The sequence below is a fragment of the Papilio polytes genome, unplaced genomic scaffold (assembly GCF_000836215.1).
Source record: "Papilio polytes unplaced genomic scaffold, Ppol_1.0 DF824269.1, whole genome shotgun sequence".
Classification (NCBI taxonomy): domain Eukaryota; kingdom Metazoa; phylum Arthropoda; class Insecta; order Lepidoptera; family Papilionidae; genus Papilio; species Papilio polytes.
The window spans coordinates 4,079,582-4,096,417 of NW_013524935.1; the positions used below are offsets into that span (position 1 = coordinate 4,079,582).

The following is a 16,836-nucleotide window of genomic DNA, read 5'->3' on the forward strand; positions in this document are numbered from 1 at the left end:
AAAAAGTATTTGTCTATAGTAAGGTGGTGATTAATATTTTAACCTTTAAGTAGCTATGTGGGGCCTGTATGACCGCGTCAAATTATCAAGTACGAATTGAGGCAAGCAAATAAAATAACTGTAAGTATTTAAAGATTTAATATGATTTTGTTGGTTAATTAGTACAATCATGTTTACAATTACAATTAATAGTAAAACTCAGCTTATGTGTAAATTATTTACAAGTTAAAAAATCGTAATTCAAATATGTCTAAAAAATTAAATCATTTAGCGTTGATATACATATTGCTTAATATATGGCTGCATTTTCACAATACAAATAATGTAATTAAGGCGTTCATTTCACTAAATAGAATTATTCTAATTAAACAAGGAATAAAAGAATAACGTTTGACTGTTTAGTTAAAATTGCCAGTTATTACTGAGCGTATACACAGGGCATGTATGCCTTGTGTATACGTTCTCTCTCAGCCTAACATGTATATTAGCAACCTGATTTATACTAGTGGGTTTTAATTTTTTTATAATGAGTGTTACATGTAGTTAGCTCAATAATGTCAATTAACATTGCGGAAAATGGTGGGATTTTTCGTATATTAAAAATATATTCCCGCTTATTTAATGAGTTATGTAAAAAAGTAAAAAATAAATAAATGAGCTTAAAGTCCTACGTAATTAAAATCAATAGAAAATTACATGTGACAATTAAGATCTAGACTTGACAAAAAGAAAAAAGCATTTTCGTCTGATCATTTGAATTTAACTTGGGTCGTTTTGTTTCTACTTGTTCCGCAAAAAAATTAAGGTTGTCACACTTTTTTGCTTAAAATATTTGCTAGTAGTTTGGGAAAGCTTATCAATTTTAAATTACCTAACTAGTGCTTTAAATTGCTATTAAATGTACGTTAATTCCATAGATGATGCATAAATTCAATTCAACGTACATAACAGTGTATTGTAGAGTATCGAAGTTTCATCATATCACAAATAACGCATGCTATGTCTTATTCTAGATCGTCGATTAGTGAGTCTAGCTCCTTCTGTAATGTCATGGACTCCTCTCTTTGCTTGAGTACATCGTCTTTGAGTCGATCTACGTTAGCCATGAGGAGAGCGTTGCCTTTCTTTAAAGCATTCACCCTGGTTTCGTGCCTCTTGAGACGTTTTGTGAGGTTATCCTTCTTGTTTGGTAAGGGAGAGTCCTGTAATTTCAAAAAAGGTTATCCCATTAAGTTTCTCAAGTCGAAAAGATTCTAATAATGATTTTTAACTATTCTATATGTGACATACAAAAACCTGTTAAGTAGTGAAAAATAAATTTCAACCTTCCCTTTTAATATCAAAAGTTCAAATATTAAGATATTTCGCTTAAATTCATCACAAACGTTATACTTATTTAACGGATCTAATATTAATCAGAAAAATGCTGCATAATGTACACTTTATTTTTTCTCACCTCTGGTTCACTTTCGCTCTCAGTTTCGCTTTCTGTGTCCTGCTCTGTTTCGGTTTCTGTCTCCTCTTCGCTTTCACTCTTTTTCTCTTCTTCAGATTCTTCCTCTTCCTCCTCCTCTTCTTCTTCTTCATCTGATCCGACTTCTTTCATCATTGCTGCCATCTTGTCTACTTCGCGCTTCAACTCTTTGTACTTTCGTTTTTCTTCCCTGTAATGGTTTTATAAAGGTTATTAAATGGATTTGATTTTATGATTTATTACACAATAATTACACAGTTTTATGCTTACTTAAGTGCTGCCTGTTGATTCTTAAGTGCCATCTTATAACCCATACGCTCTCTCTTCATATTGTCTTGCTTTTGTTTCAAATGTGAGATCTTATTTCTCATGTTTCGTATTTCTTTCTCGAACCGCTTTTGCTTCTTCTCTTCACTTTCTTCCTGCAATTTGAGAAAAAAATAATCATCAATTATGATTCAGTTTTTCCTGCGGAGGTTTGAGACAATATGTTTATCCTAAATTGACTTAATTTTTTTGTTACATCTCGCCTTCATATTTCATATACCCTTTTTCACACATTCCGTTCACATTTTTGGTAACTCTTAATATGATTATGATTATGCCTGTGATTTAAATAAATAATTTTACCTCTTCGTCCTCGGATTCTTCCTCTTCTTCAAAACTATCATCCTTTGTTACGGAGAGTTGCTTTATAGCGTGACTGGATCGTCTGGAGCCAACACTCGTCGGCATTATTCCCTGAAAATATACATTATAATTTCATGTATTTAATTATAGACACACAGAATGCTAAATAGTGGTATTTCTTAATGATTAAAAATGTTATTCCAAGTGTATTAAGATCGTGGTCCTATATGTGTTGAATATCTTTTATCTTGTGTTTATTTATATTTTTTCTCTTACCAAAGTTAATACAGATGAACAGAAAGAAATGCTTAGTGAGAAGTTACAGATAGGATAATAACGAGAGTAATATCTACTTAATTTAAAACGGGTCTTAAATTAAATCTCATGATGTTTATATTTAAATAAGTAAAATTAAAGTTATAAAATTATGACGTTACAAAGCGGTTGACGGGATCAATTGTTTTACCTCATCACTGTTAGAGTTAGTAATAGAAGCGTTAGCAAGGTTATTGTTAGCATCAGCTTTCAGTCGCATTTCCTCAGCTTCTTTAGAATTAACATCAATGTTTAATAACCTACACTGCCTTATTATATCTAGCTGGGTCTTTTGGTAGAAGGACAAAGGTTCCTCAGAAGCTAACAATTCTTCATATTTATCCTGGAATGTTTAAAGCGGTTAAATGTTAGAAGCATTGGATGTCTTAGAATTATTAATAAGTAATTTATTACAGAAATTATTAAGCGTAAATATTTGTAGTAATAGTAACATAGTACCGATAAAGCTTGTTCCAATTTCTTTTCCAGTTCTGCGTTTCTTCTCTTCATTTCTTCTAACTCCGATTGTGCTGTATCCCTTTCTTCTGCCGCTTCTAAATATTGCTTCTCCAAATTGTCAGCTGTCTCTTTCGCTTTTTCGACTTCCATTTTTAGATTATTTACGAGTCTCTCATCGTAAGCATCGGTAACTGATATAACAGTTTTGTGTTGTTCTTGTTTTATAATAGCACGTTCTCTTGCCAATTCTGCTTCAAGATTATGTATTCTCGTTAACAGGCGCTTGTTTTCTCTTTCTTGAACTTCCTTATTTCTAATGGAATAATCGTTTTATAAGTAATTTTGCTGTTAATTTAATTGTTACAAGTATAATATACGTTATTTACTAACCTCAATTCTATTGCAAGAAGTTGTTTCGTTGACTGTAGATCATCTCTGACTTTATCAATGTCGTCCATTTCATCAATATCCTCTTCTTCAGCGGCAGGAACCTAGAGATTTCAATAAGTGTATAAATAAATGTTTAAATTAGATTGTTACTTTTATATTGAATGAGACCCTTTGTCAAAAAGATAGGTTGTTACCTGTCATTATTCCAAGCTACAAATACTGACCTCTGCAACTCCTGGTACAATAATTCCAGATGGTGAAGCGGCAAGATTTGCTTGCGACATCGATTTTTGTACTTGTTCTTCTATCGTCATTTGTCTTCTGAACTTTCTTAATCCTTCTAAATTCGGTTTACTCCTGTCGTTAGTCTTGACCTTTTTAAGTCTTATGCCTTTGGAAATTTCTTTTAGTAGTTCATTGTGCGAGTTTGGCTTTTCTGATTCGAAGATGAATTGGTCTTTGTTTTTAACAACTGTCGATCGTGTGATGATTGGGCTTGACCTATCAACAAAGATAACACATTAATCAGATTACCGGCTTATATTGTTCTTAAAAAAAGTTGAGTTTAAAGTGGCGTATTCATTCTTAGCTTTTTATGCTATGACTTTTCTAGGTTATATGACATATACGTCAAAAAGGACTGCGAGCTAGTAGTAAGATAGTTTGATGTTATTCTTCGTATCTTACAAGTATTTCTACTTACCTATCATTACAGACGACATGTTTAAGCTTCCTCCCTTGTTCTACTTCTTTCATCATGTCACTCCAGTCGGGCCTCTTCCTGGGTCTACTGCGAAGTGATTCTATTTTCTTCAATTTAGATGGATCGAGAGGCGACTTCTTAAATTCAGGCGGTGGAGGCATCTTTGGTGGCAGTGGTGGTGGCATTGGAGGAGGAGTGGGTTTCAGTAAACCTGCACGTGGAAAAAAATATTATAGGTTTTGTTAGAATTGTTAGATAAATGCTAAAATTACATATGAATTGTACCTAGTCAGTGCAATTTTATTATTTGTAAATAATCAATCCTAAATGTTACACAAAGTAATTATGTACAATACAAGTTAAAACTAAAATATAACCATTTTATTATAACTACATAACTGGATAGCCATCTAGTTAGATAGATATCTATTACAAAAACTCTAACTCGTTTGTTCTACTAAATTGTAGATTAGTGTCATCGACCTAAAATGTAAAATGTAACTACAATAAGTATAGTTAATAAATTATCACATTGAATTCCAAGACAAATAATAAATAGTTAAATGGTCATACCTCTGAAATGAAGATCGTTATTTAAATCAGGCATTTTTATCAACAAAATTCTAACACTGAAAATAGTAAATACTTGTCGAAAATTCAAAACTTTTATATTTTGTACACCAGACCAGAGACAAGTTGGCGTATAAACTGACTTGTGCATTTGCACCTGAACGAGAGAGGCGCGCATGCGACGCACGCGGAACTGCATGCGACTATTTCAGACCAGATTTAGACCACAAACGTTGTCTAGCACACAGGAGATCAAAAGGTAAAGGATTGAAATAGCGAGCTAACTCGACTAATGAGATAGCGAACGGAAAATATGACGTGCATAAGACGTTAGTGTCATGTAATCATTGTCAATTCAATGTTAAGGTACAAACGGTTATTGTCTCAGTTAAAATAAAGATTACCTTTTGCTGTATTTTTGTTACATTCTTTGTTATTATCCAAACACCTTTGTATATTTATAGCAAGAATTAAATTAGTATTCATATAGACAAATGAGTAAACACCTTAAATAACTCTGAGTAAGCATAGAAATTTACACCCACGTTGTTTAAAATTGACAAAGAATGAGAATGGACGAAAATTGTACAGTGAATACTTTTCGACAATATTGGATATTTACTAAGTGAAATAAAACTGAATTCGTTTCTACGGCACTTTAGATAAAGTTAAATTTCCAGGAGTAAAATTAATAATGAAAAATGATGTTTTCTATGATATTGCTATTAACTTTTTTTTTAATTGCAAAACCAGCGCTTGGCCACTATCCCACCTAGACCAAGGTGAAGATGTGGTCGAAGGATGGTACGCGCTAGTTTAGTAAGTACCGATTCACCCTGCTTTTGAAGGCACCCACGTTATAACTTGACGGGAAGACTGACGCCGGCAACTTATTCCACTCCTTTGCTGTGCGCACGAGAAACGATGTCTCGAATCGCTTCGTTCGAACCCGCGGCACTTCAACTATGAAGGGGTGGAAACCAGCCGTACGTCTAGATGTCCGATAGTAAAAAGGGGATAGAGGAATGTATTACTTACTTCTCAAACTTTCGTTCTTGGTTAATGTGTGTCCTTTCGGTATTTCATTTGCTAGTGTTTTGTCTATATTCTCTTTCACTCGTTCGTGCAGTGGGTCTCGCCACTTCTTCATGTTAACTTCGTCTTTTGATGGTGCTTTTTGTAAAGATGCTTTCCGTGGCGCAGGGGGAAGCTGAAAGCAACATTAGTTAAGATGAATATATTAAAACAATACACGTTGTTTTGAAGATTAAAAGAAGGTAAGGAATGATGTTATCAATTAAATCTTGAATTGGAAGCTATTGTATTTTTGAAGAACAAAAAATTGGTTTTTACACATACATGACTATTACTTGTTAATTTAGTCTGAATTAAATTTATAAAAGTTATAATTTACCTTTGCTGTAGGCTTTTCGATAGGTGGTTTAGTTGCCATTTTTGTCTTGTCTTGAGAATTTTCTTCTACTTTAGGCTTTGATGAGACTTGTATTTTTTCTTCTGTTTTTGGTTTATCAATAGTTTTTCCTTTTTCTTCCGCTTTAGAATTTTCCGATTTTACCTTTTCTTCTACTTTCGATTTAGGTTTTACCTCGACTTTCACTTTTTCTATGGGTTTTTCAATGGGTTTATTATCTTTTTTTAACGAATTTGTTGGCAGTTTTCCATTTGTCGACTTATCGGCAGTCGAATTCTGTTTTATGCCATTTTTATCAGGTTGCTTTTGATCTACAATAGTAACAGTTTTGTCTTTGGCTTTGTCATCAATGGTTTTAACACTTTTTAAAATTGGCCTCTCTGGTACTTTGTCATTCTTCTCTTCCGAGTTTATTGTCTTGACAGTTTTTAAGTTAGACTTTGAAAACCGTGGTTTCTCATCAGCTGGTCTGTTTGCTTTATCGGCCTCTTTTGCTGCAGAAGGCTTGATCAGTTTTTCTTCTACTTGATCAGACACACCGTTTTTTGTTTTTTCTTTTATTGTTGATTGTTTTTTTAGTACAGCTGTAAATAAAAATATTTAATTAAAATATATTATTGATTTTAACTACATCTCCAACAAGTTCATATTAAACACACATGTTTTGTAGGTGAATTTCGGATATGGAAACCTGAGGAGATTCAATATATAAATCGTTTCCGCAATACATATAATATTTTTTTCTGTAACGCATATTAGTAAAGATATTCAGTTTTTGATTCTACAATGTATAGTTAATTAAGAACAAGTGTGCCGACCCCATATCGGTGCATGTGATGACATTGCATACGTAAATAAACATGGTCGCTGCCAAGATGATCGACCTTCACTGGTTTAACGCGAGAAATTAACTACTTATTGATTTAACGGAAATTTCTTGAAAGACATTTATAATTTTTTGAGATAGCTACACTAGTTCTTTACTATGTAAAGGAAAAGTAGTGATTCGGAATAGGTACGATTAATTTGCGAAAATTATGCTTGAAAATTGCATTAATCTTTGGACAAGCAACCTTCCCATGGTATCATTTCATGAGATCAGTGGTAGTTGCTTGGATACTTGTAAGAAAATACAAATATTCTGCTAAAGTCTTACTATCCAAACTCCCTTTCTGTATGAAAAGCATCTCTTCTATAATTCTTCATATTGTTTTTTACATCATTCATTAATTCATCAATAGACAAAAAATAATTCTTTGTTTATTTCTGCAATTCCATGTTTAGAAGGTAGTTACTTATTTATATTGTCTTATATGTAAATTGCTCTTCGAAAATATGAAGAAATAAATTGTTTTACTGGATTATTTTCGGCGTTGAACACATAGCGCGTTTTGATAAATCATAGCGTAACCCCGACAACTTGGTTTATTTTGTAAAATGTCTGTCCTCTCTAAAAATACCGCGACTCGTTGGCGTTGCCCGTTGCCCGCCACCAAATACATATCTCCGAACAGTAAGAACGTTCCGAAATACGTCATATTACGAAACTGGCGATATTTTAATTACCCATTAAAGCAATTTATTACGTTTCAATGATTATTCAAAATTAAAAACAAACATTCTAAAATATAACATCTTTCTTCGGTTTTAAAGATAAAGTTTTCAAAAACAAGGAACAATCGAAAAAAAAATTTTTGATAGTCATGCATGTAAAAGGTTAAGGACGGTGTTGCCCTATACAGAAAACAAAACATAAATTATACAGGTGCATAATTATTTCAATACTGCTTTGATATTGAAGTATTTTTGCAAGTCATGATTATATGAAAATCTGTTAAATAAATTAATTCAAGTATACCTACGGGACTCTTGTATAAGAGGTATAACTTCTTAACTTTGTAACGCACGAAAAACTACAAATAAGTTATTAGATAATCACTTTGATCACTCCGCCTGTTTGACGTCGCCAGAATTCTCTTTCAACACCATTCGACGTTACAAAATATTCTTCGAAAACGTTAAAACAATCCCGATACAGCACTTCTCAATATCACTGCTTCCCCACAATACTCCAGACTGGCAAAACTATGAACGCTTAAAGTCAACTGTTCGAAATCCATGTGCCCTGCCAAAGTTTCGGGCGAGATGTTGACGTCACCATGTAGGTAAATATATCAACCTACATACATATGCACTTTAAAATATAGCCCTCTTTCGAAGTGGCGTCGATGAAAAAATAAACAATCTTGCCACGCGCGCGTTGCCGATTTATTTAGCGTTCTACATTTTATACGCATGCGTACTGGCTGAATGAAACTTATATTTGACTAATTTAAGAAATTAAAAAAATGTGAACAGTTCATTTGTTTTTAATATCTGTGATAAGTTCACAACCTAAAAAGAACTTCAAACTGATTGAAATTTAGTTTTCTTTGTTTTATTAGATTAGCGTTAAAGTGTATAATTTTTGTTTATTAAGCTCTGTTAAACATTTGATTTAATAAACGAATTAAGACGTTAAGAGCCGTCTTTTCGCGTCCAGCAAGCTGCGTGCGCCGGAATGTCGTTTTGATCCCATTACAATGTAAGTCCGAGCTATTTTAGTTAACATAAACTTTGAAGTCTGCGTAAAGATTAAATATTGAAATGTAGTATTGTTTTTTAAATTCGATTATTAGATTTTTGAATCCAAACAATGCAACGCCATCAATTAATTTCTTATTAAGCCACCTTGTAAAAGACCTACTTCACTTGTCTGAAGCCAAAGGGATAAGCCGTGTGTCGAAAAAATAGTCGCGCATAAAAACTTTTTACATGATAAATTATACTGTGACCTAAATTCAAACTATTTAGTGCAAACATTTTAATATAGACAAATTAACAAAAGTTATTTTAAAACAGAAAAACATTTTCGGCGCACGCTGCATATTTAAGGGTGAGTTGCACCATATCGCCGGTTACCGTTAAAGTTAAAATTATTTGTAACAGTAATATTTGGAATAACCTTAAAATTTACTAAGGATGAGTTACATTAACTAACTATAAACCTTAACCAGCACATTCCCGATGGTTACGTTTTCGGATGTTCATGATATTCGCTACACCAGTTTTGCGCTGGTCAAAATGACGTCATATTTGACACTAATCATAACCGCCCGATTTTGGGCGGTTATAGTTAGCGTTACGGTTAGTGTCAGTTCGGTAGTGTCAACTGTCACAAGCTCTTATCTTCAAAAGCACAAATAATGGAAAAAGTAATGGAAAAAGAAAATCTCTACTATTATCCTATACGTAATCCAGAAGAATAAAGTCTTGCGTGCTCGGAAATAATGAATTTCCAAGATGGAACTCGAAATTTGGCCAAACATACAGTTTGGACAAATTTCGAGTGTCTAAGGCCATAGCAACAGCGCTTGTCCCTTTTCTCTTATTTAAAAAAATGTCCTCCATAAAAGGTCAATTTATAATATGCATTGACAGGACAATTTATAATATGGAAAATAAATAAGATGCATTTATATTTGTATAATTTTATTGCTTCATTTTTGCTACATATTTGAGTAGTAAAGTAAATACAGTTTCAATAATGGCCCAAACTAGTTTATTTTCACAAGAGTTTGCCTTTTTCTCCATCTCCGTGGGCAAAAAGTTTATTTCACTATAAAATACCATGCGTATGATACATAAATATAATCGGCGAAACATGAATTTCCAAACATTTTAAAATTATGTAAATGTCATTCTTGACACCAACTTGACACTTTAGTGACATTCAGGTTTAAATGTTTCCATTGTAAAAACGAAAAACACATAAAACCTCTGTGAGAATATGTTTTTGCACTTGTAACCCTATTATAACTTTTACGATAACCAGCGATTTGATGCAACTCACCCTAAAAGTTCATAGTGTCTGCGCCTAAAACCGTGCAGTGTTTTATGTTGCATTGTTTTGGTTTGCATTTATTCATATTTTTGGCTTTCAGCCATCTATTCAGATATTGGAGTACTAAATAGTCTAATGATTTAGAAACTAGATGTCGCTTGCGATTGAGACGCCGTGAATTAAAATCTATACTATGCTAGACTGTAATCTATCTCTTTTCGAAACATCCTGAACCTTTAAACTGTTCAGGAGTTAAGTGGTAAACATCTACACAACTTTCTTATGTATAATATTACTACGTTTATTCAGTATATGGCATGGTTTGGTGCCTATTACAGTATTAGGCACATTTTCAAATAAAAAAATCTATCAAGAAAGGTTTTATTCATTCATGATTCTTTTCCACGAGATTAGTTAAGTGATTGAAGTTACACATGCTAAAATATCACGAATCAATTCTTTGTAGAAATCCTGTTCCAACATTCCAAAGAAGCGCAATTTGCTAAAGCCGCGCATTAGCATTTAAGCCAAAGAGTTTTAATACGTTTTTTTCAAAGTTAAACGTAGATAGTGTTAAAAATATACTCACGTTTCAATGGTTTGGTTGTTGGTTCATCTACAGATTTAGTTGTGTCCATCGTCTTGGTTGTGCTGTCGACTGGTTTAAGTTTCTTCTGTGTCCATGATGGAGGGGCCTCAGTATCCTTGTCTTTGACCCAAGGAGGTCTGAAGCTATCCCGTCTCGCACTATTGTCTCTGCTCACGTTACCGATCGGCATGTTTGTCTGTGGTCAAGAGTGTAAAGTTTGTATGTAAAAGCTAACGAAAACAGAAATGGAACTCGAATCTTGTTTTAAATGAAAGTCTTTCAAACAATGCGTAAACCCGGCTTCGATAAAATTCGTGAATACCAAAAATGTTTTTGCATTGTTGTTAGCAGCTTTAATTCACAATTTCGACAAAATTACAAAATCTGTAAACAACTATTGTGTTGTGAATTCTTTCACGTTACGTTACTTTAACTATTTACTATATTTAGGCGTTTATTTGTAAGTAGGTTCAAAAAACTGTCATGTAAAGCTGTAATGAACTACGTGTATGTAATAACTATGTGAATTAATTCTAATTATATTAGAAAATACAATCAATTTAAAAACGAAATAACTTGTGAGGGCGTTATCAAAGTCGTTTGCAGTTATTTGTCTCGTATAAACGGGAGTTTCATGATTGTTATTTTTGGACAGCAACTGGAGGTTTATTTTAGTTTTTCTTATAGTTCTCATTAAAATTGGTATTTATAAAGAAGCCAGACATTTTGTATTTGTTTTGTTGTGTTGGGTTTTTATTGTTACTGTGATATTATCATCCCTTTGAGCGTGTTGTGCTTTCTTTTGGTGGCATTGTTTGGATTTAAAAGCATTCGATAGAAATTCCTTGTACTGAGATGTCATTTATTGATGTAGAGGTCATCTTTCTTGTTTATAATTGTATTGTCAATAGTAACGAAGACAAAGTTTAGTTTGCTATTGTACGTTGTAGATCGTTTTGGATTATGCTTTACAACCCTTTTTTGTGTAATATAAGGTGGCAAACGAGCAAGCGGTCACCTGAATCCACCGAAATGGAAATTGCAGATGCGTTGCCTACTCTTAAATGACAGAGGAGGAGACGCACATAAAAAGGACATTTCCCCTTCCTATGCGTCTCCTCCACCGTCAAATCCACTTTTTCTTTCCATCCTTTCCTCTTAAGAAAAGGGTGAAAAGGGAAAGGGACTAAAATTAGGCCTCCGGCAACACACTCATCAGACGAAACGCGGAACTTCCACTTCACGACTGTTTACTATGCTTTGATTCATTTAGAATTACGGTAGTACAAAGAATACCAGAACTAATTTAAACTATTTTTCTTTGGTTCGCAAAGGCATTAGTCGTATCTAATTAGAATATTGCACATTTAATTCGAATTCAATTCTATAAGTAAGCGATCCAAGTTGTAAAAAACTTTATTTTAAGTTAAATAAGTCATGTAAATACATTTTTTAAACTTTCTGTATATTATATCTGCGTAACAAGAATGTCAGAAACAACTCATTATAAAGATAGCACGTGATAGCGAATTGAGGCGAAATAGTTGGCAATGATTGTATTTATCCCGACTTTACGATACTGTTATATACTCACAAATAACAGCAAGGACAGTATTATGTATTTGCTTATTAGTTTTAGTACCTAAGAGAAATGAATTACGATTGAATATTCAGTGAAAGTTTCATGTGTCAATTGTTTTAATTTTTTAATTATATCATTATTAAATCTAAAATATAAATGTGGTTTATCATCTATACTTCTATACTATTATAATAAAGCGTAAACACACACTTCTTTGTTGCCTAAGATCTCAGCAATTACAGCATATTTTTTAATAATTCTTTTTTTAATAAAAAGCTCTACACTTACTTCACTTTAGGCTATATATTTTCACGGTATTAAACTTAGGGGGTAAATATTTTGGATAGAAACCTTAATGTGTGAAAGAGACCATAAGTTGCTGCCAACATCAAGGAAGCATGATTGCCATAGTCAGGAAATTGGTATTTTGCAATTGAGATTTTGACAAATGCAAACAAAAAATTTATAATTTCATGCGGATGAAGCCGCACGCGAATTGCTAGTTAATAAATAAGTTTTCTGTAATAATGAATAATATAGAATTATTTTCAGTTGAGACGTACTGGAGAAAAATAGTATCGAAAACTAGCACAACATCGTTGAAAAATTACATTCCAACTTAAATAGGTCAAGTACATATAATATTTGCTAGTAAATTATTTACGAAACTGTCAAATACAGTTTATTTTAATACTAGCTTTCGAACGCGACTCCGCCCGCGTCATATAAAAAAAAGTAAGTAGCCTAGTCTTCCAGACTATGCTTTACATCTATGCCAAGTTTCATCGAGATCCGTTCAGCCGTTTAGCCTACAAACTCTAATAAACTTTCGCATTTATAATATTAGTAAGATTAATTCAAATCTAATGAATTTGTTCGAGTTTTCAATAGGTACTTTTCTTACATCAATCCAATTGTGTTCGTGTTTGTGTACACAATAAATTCACTGGAATCACACACGAAATAACACTTCAATATATCAACTGGTCATATTTTTGTAAATCAGAACTAATAACAGAGTTATTAAGAGACGAAGCTACGTTGAACGCGCGTCCGCGACTACCAACGGCCAATGGTGTTCGAGTTCAGAACAATCCTGTTGAATTTATAAATAGGTGTGCCAAGGCGTGTACAACGTATTAGGAATCCGTTCTATCAACAGAGTATATTTCATTCTCAATCATGTATTAAGATGAAAGAAATTCTGACGCACTCATAGTTACACACTAAGGCATGTCTTTAGAGTATTTTTTTTATCATCTTTGTATATGTCTCCACTGAGTGGCTCGGAGCCTACCCTCAGTAAGGCTGACAAGGCAATAGTCAACAACATTGGCACACAGCGGGTTGGTTGACTTCACACATTTCTTTGAATTTCTTCGACGATAGTGTGGGTTGCATTTTTTTATAGCAGAAACCAAATAGTCTTGTTTTCCTTCCCATAATTTCCTTATACGTGTATGGGACGCATAGAAAGATGATATATCCCCTTCCTAAGCGTCCATTCCCCTGTCGATTAAAGGCATCTGATGAAAAAATCTGTGGGAGGCGGTCGTTACTATTTTAAACAAATTAAGGGTGAGTTGCACCATATCGCCGGTTACCGTTAAAGTTAAAATTATTTGTAATGGTAATATTTGAAATAACCTTAAAATTTACTAAGGGTGAGTTACATTAACTAACTGTAAACTGATGACTGATGGTTACGTCTACGGATGTCCATGATATTCGCTATACCAGTTTTGCGCTGGTCAAAATGACGTCATATTTGACACTAATCATAACCGCCCGATTTTGGGCGGTTATAGTTAGCGTTACGGTTAGTGTCAGTTCGGTAGTGTCAACTGTCACAAGCTCTTATCTTCAGAAGTACAAATAATGGAAAAAGTAAAGGAAAAAGAAAATCTCTACTATTATCCTATACGTAATCCAGAAGAATAAAGTCTTGCGTGCTCGGAAATAATGGATTTCCAAGATGGAAATCGAAATTTGGCCAAACATTCAGTTTAGACAAATTTCGAGTGTCTAAAGCTATAGCAACAGCGCTTGTCCCTTTTCTCTTATTTAAAAAATGTCCTCCATAAAAGGACAATTTGTAATATGCATTGACAGGACAATTTATAATATGGAAAATAAATAATATTCATTTATATTTGTATAATTTTATTGCTTCATTTTTGGCGCTACATATTTGAGTAGTAAAGTAAATATAGTTTCAAAAATGGCCCAAACTAGTTTATTTTCACAAGAGTTTGCCATTTTCTCCATCTCCGTGGGCAAAAAGTTTATGTCACTATAAAATACCATGCGTATGATACATAAACATAATTGGCGAAACATGTATTTCCAAACATTTTAATTTGCGTAAATGTCATTCTTGACACCAACTTGACACTTTAGTGACATTCAGGTTTAAATGTTTCCATTGTAAAAACGAAAAACATATAAAACCTCTGTGAGAATATGTTTTTGCACTTGTAACCCTATTAACTATAACTATAACTTTTACGATAACCGGCGATTTGATGCAACTCACCCTAAGATGGTCATTTGTTTATTTGACACTTTATAGTTAATATTAAAAAAAAAAGATTTTTATTCTTACTAAATCTTCAAAATTTTATAACACAATATATAATTTCGATATGGCATTAACTAACATACTATATTAAGTATATCGTTACAAAAAAAAAGTATGAAAGCAAATGTTTTATTGTTATTTCGGTTAATGAATGAAAAAAATGACAATTTTTTTTATTGGTGTTTTGGAAAACATTTATTTTCATGTAACTGTAAATGTATGAGTTATCAAATAAATATTTTTGGTATATTTTAGTCTTACAGTTATTTGGCATGTATACAAAATGTATCAGTTCAAATATTTTTGATAGATAAAGATTTTTCTTGTGAGTAATCGCTTAGATTAGATATTTTGTTTACACTTTTTTATGTTAATTACGTATGCAGCTGTAAATAAAAATATTAATGCATAGTATAAGCTTATCTATAATCTTACTAATATTATAAATGCGAAAGTTTAGACGGATGGATGTTTGTTAGAGTTTGTAGCTCAAACGGCTGAAGAGATCTCGATGGTATTTGGCATATATAGAGGATAGTCTGGAAGAACACGTAGGCTACTTGCTTTTGTTTCTTTTTATTCAAGCTATTAAAGCTAGTATTGCTATAAAGAAGAAAGATTTGTATTTTTGTATGTATTGCAATAACTCAACAACTACTAAGCCGATTTCAAAAATTCTTTCACCATCTACGTTATCAGTAACTAACATAGGCTATATTTTTTAAGGAGACGAAATCGCGAGCGACATCTAGTAATAACTAATGTTTTATAAATTGATATAAAGACCATATTAGCTTATAGCTATTTGACGTAGTTGTAACAACCCCAACCCAGCTTTGATCATCGGCTGGTCACGTACATGCACATGGGGAAAACAGTAAAGCTGCAAACTGAACCATTTTAGAATGTATGATTATGAAAATCTCATATGAAACCTTACGTGTGTGGCCTTCATTAAGGATCCCCTAGTGGAAGGTATGTTATTTTAGTTAAAACGCTGCAGCTGTTAGAGCGCGCGCACACCATTAACTAAAATATCGCACAACTGTTCTGTGATTTCTCTAAACTTATATGGAGGTGCGCACACTACTCGATTTTTAGCTGTGCAACTAAACAGCTGAATTGGCTGCGAAACAATAGACAATCGCACAATAGTTGTTAGATAATTTAGTCAAAAGTCTGCACCCGCTTTTAAAATTGCAGTAAAAGCAAATTAAAATAAAGCTTGCATTGTCGTGTTGTATTTTTTTTCGACCGGATGAGTTTTAAAATAAAATCGTTCCTCCAGCGTCACAAGAATCTATTTTAGAAGATTTCCCGTCTCGAGTCTGCGTCGTTTACATCGGATTAACGACTGAGACTTGTTATTTTATTTATTTAAAGATATAAATAACAATAAAAGAAAGAACAAGGTTTTTTTTTCTCCGTTAACAGAATGTTGGAAAAAATACTGCATAGAGAATATTTTTAGTATTGGTCAAGTAACATAAAAAATAATGAAGTTTTTATGCTTTGGTGTTTTCCAATAAACAAAAAAATGTATACACAGTGGTTTAAGTTTGCCTTGATCGCTATCGAATTATTTATTGTTATGCCTGTTTTTTAATGAGTTTGAGAGTAGCCCCACTGGTGGAGAAGGTAAGGAGTAACAGGTTAGCATGGGCATGTTATGAAGATGGATGTATCGCATGTTACAAGAAGAACGTTAGTTATAAGAGTGGAAGGGTACACCGGTAGAGGTAGACCTAGAAATAGATGGATGAATTGAGTGAAAGGTGACGTTATTAAAAATGGAATGATGACTGAGATGACTGACGTATGATAGTTATGTGGAGGACAAAAACCTGTTGCGCCGTCCTTACGGGAGTATAGAATAAGGAGGAAGATGATGTTTTTTATAATGAGACAATGACAATATTTACATAGTCATTCTACGATGGAAATCTATCAAAAATATAGGCATTGTTGTGACAGAGGTCAACTATCTTTGTCATATATTAAGATTTACAGCGGAAGGATATATTTAATTTACCATATTACAAGTTTGTGAAATAACGTCTCATCATTAACATTTAACCGCTGGACTTTCGCCAACAATGCTGGAGTTATATCCGTGAACGCAATTTGACGAAGGCGTGTCCATTCTTTCGACGCATGACGTTCTGCTGCACTGATTATGATAGTTAAAATATTTTTAATTCCCCTTTCCTAACCTAGAAAAGGCTCCT

General features: G+C 33.0%; 1 protein-coding gene across 1 annotated transcript; it reads right to left on the reverse strand.

Moving 5' to 3' along the window:
• Positions 1 to 155: 155 nt before the first annotated feature.
• LOC106109505 (DNA ligase 1-like) lies at positions 156 to 13,103 on the reverse strand. The gene is made up of 12 exons (XM_013291028.1): positions 12,932 to 13,103; positions 10,446 to 10,641; positions 5,956 to 6,557; positions 5,580 to 5,751; positions 3,972 to 4,182; positions 3,493 to 3,769; positions 3,269 to 3,369; positions 2,879 to 3,191; positions 2,105 to 2,215; positions 1,745 to 1,896; positions 1,457 to 1,664; positions 156 to 1,202 (listed from the first exon to the last, which is right to left on the reverse strand). The coding sequence occupies exons 2-12, from the start codon at positions 10,633 to 10,635 to the stop codon at positions 1,005 to 1,007; spliced, it is 2,535 nt and encodes an 844-aa protein (XP_013146482.1). The 5' UTR covers positions 10,636 to 10,641; positions 12,932 to 13,103; the 3' UTR covers positions 156 to 1,004.
• Between the last annotated feature and the right edge of the window lie 3,733 nt (positions 13,104 to 16,836).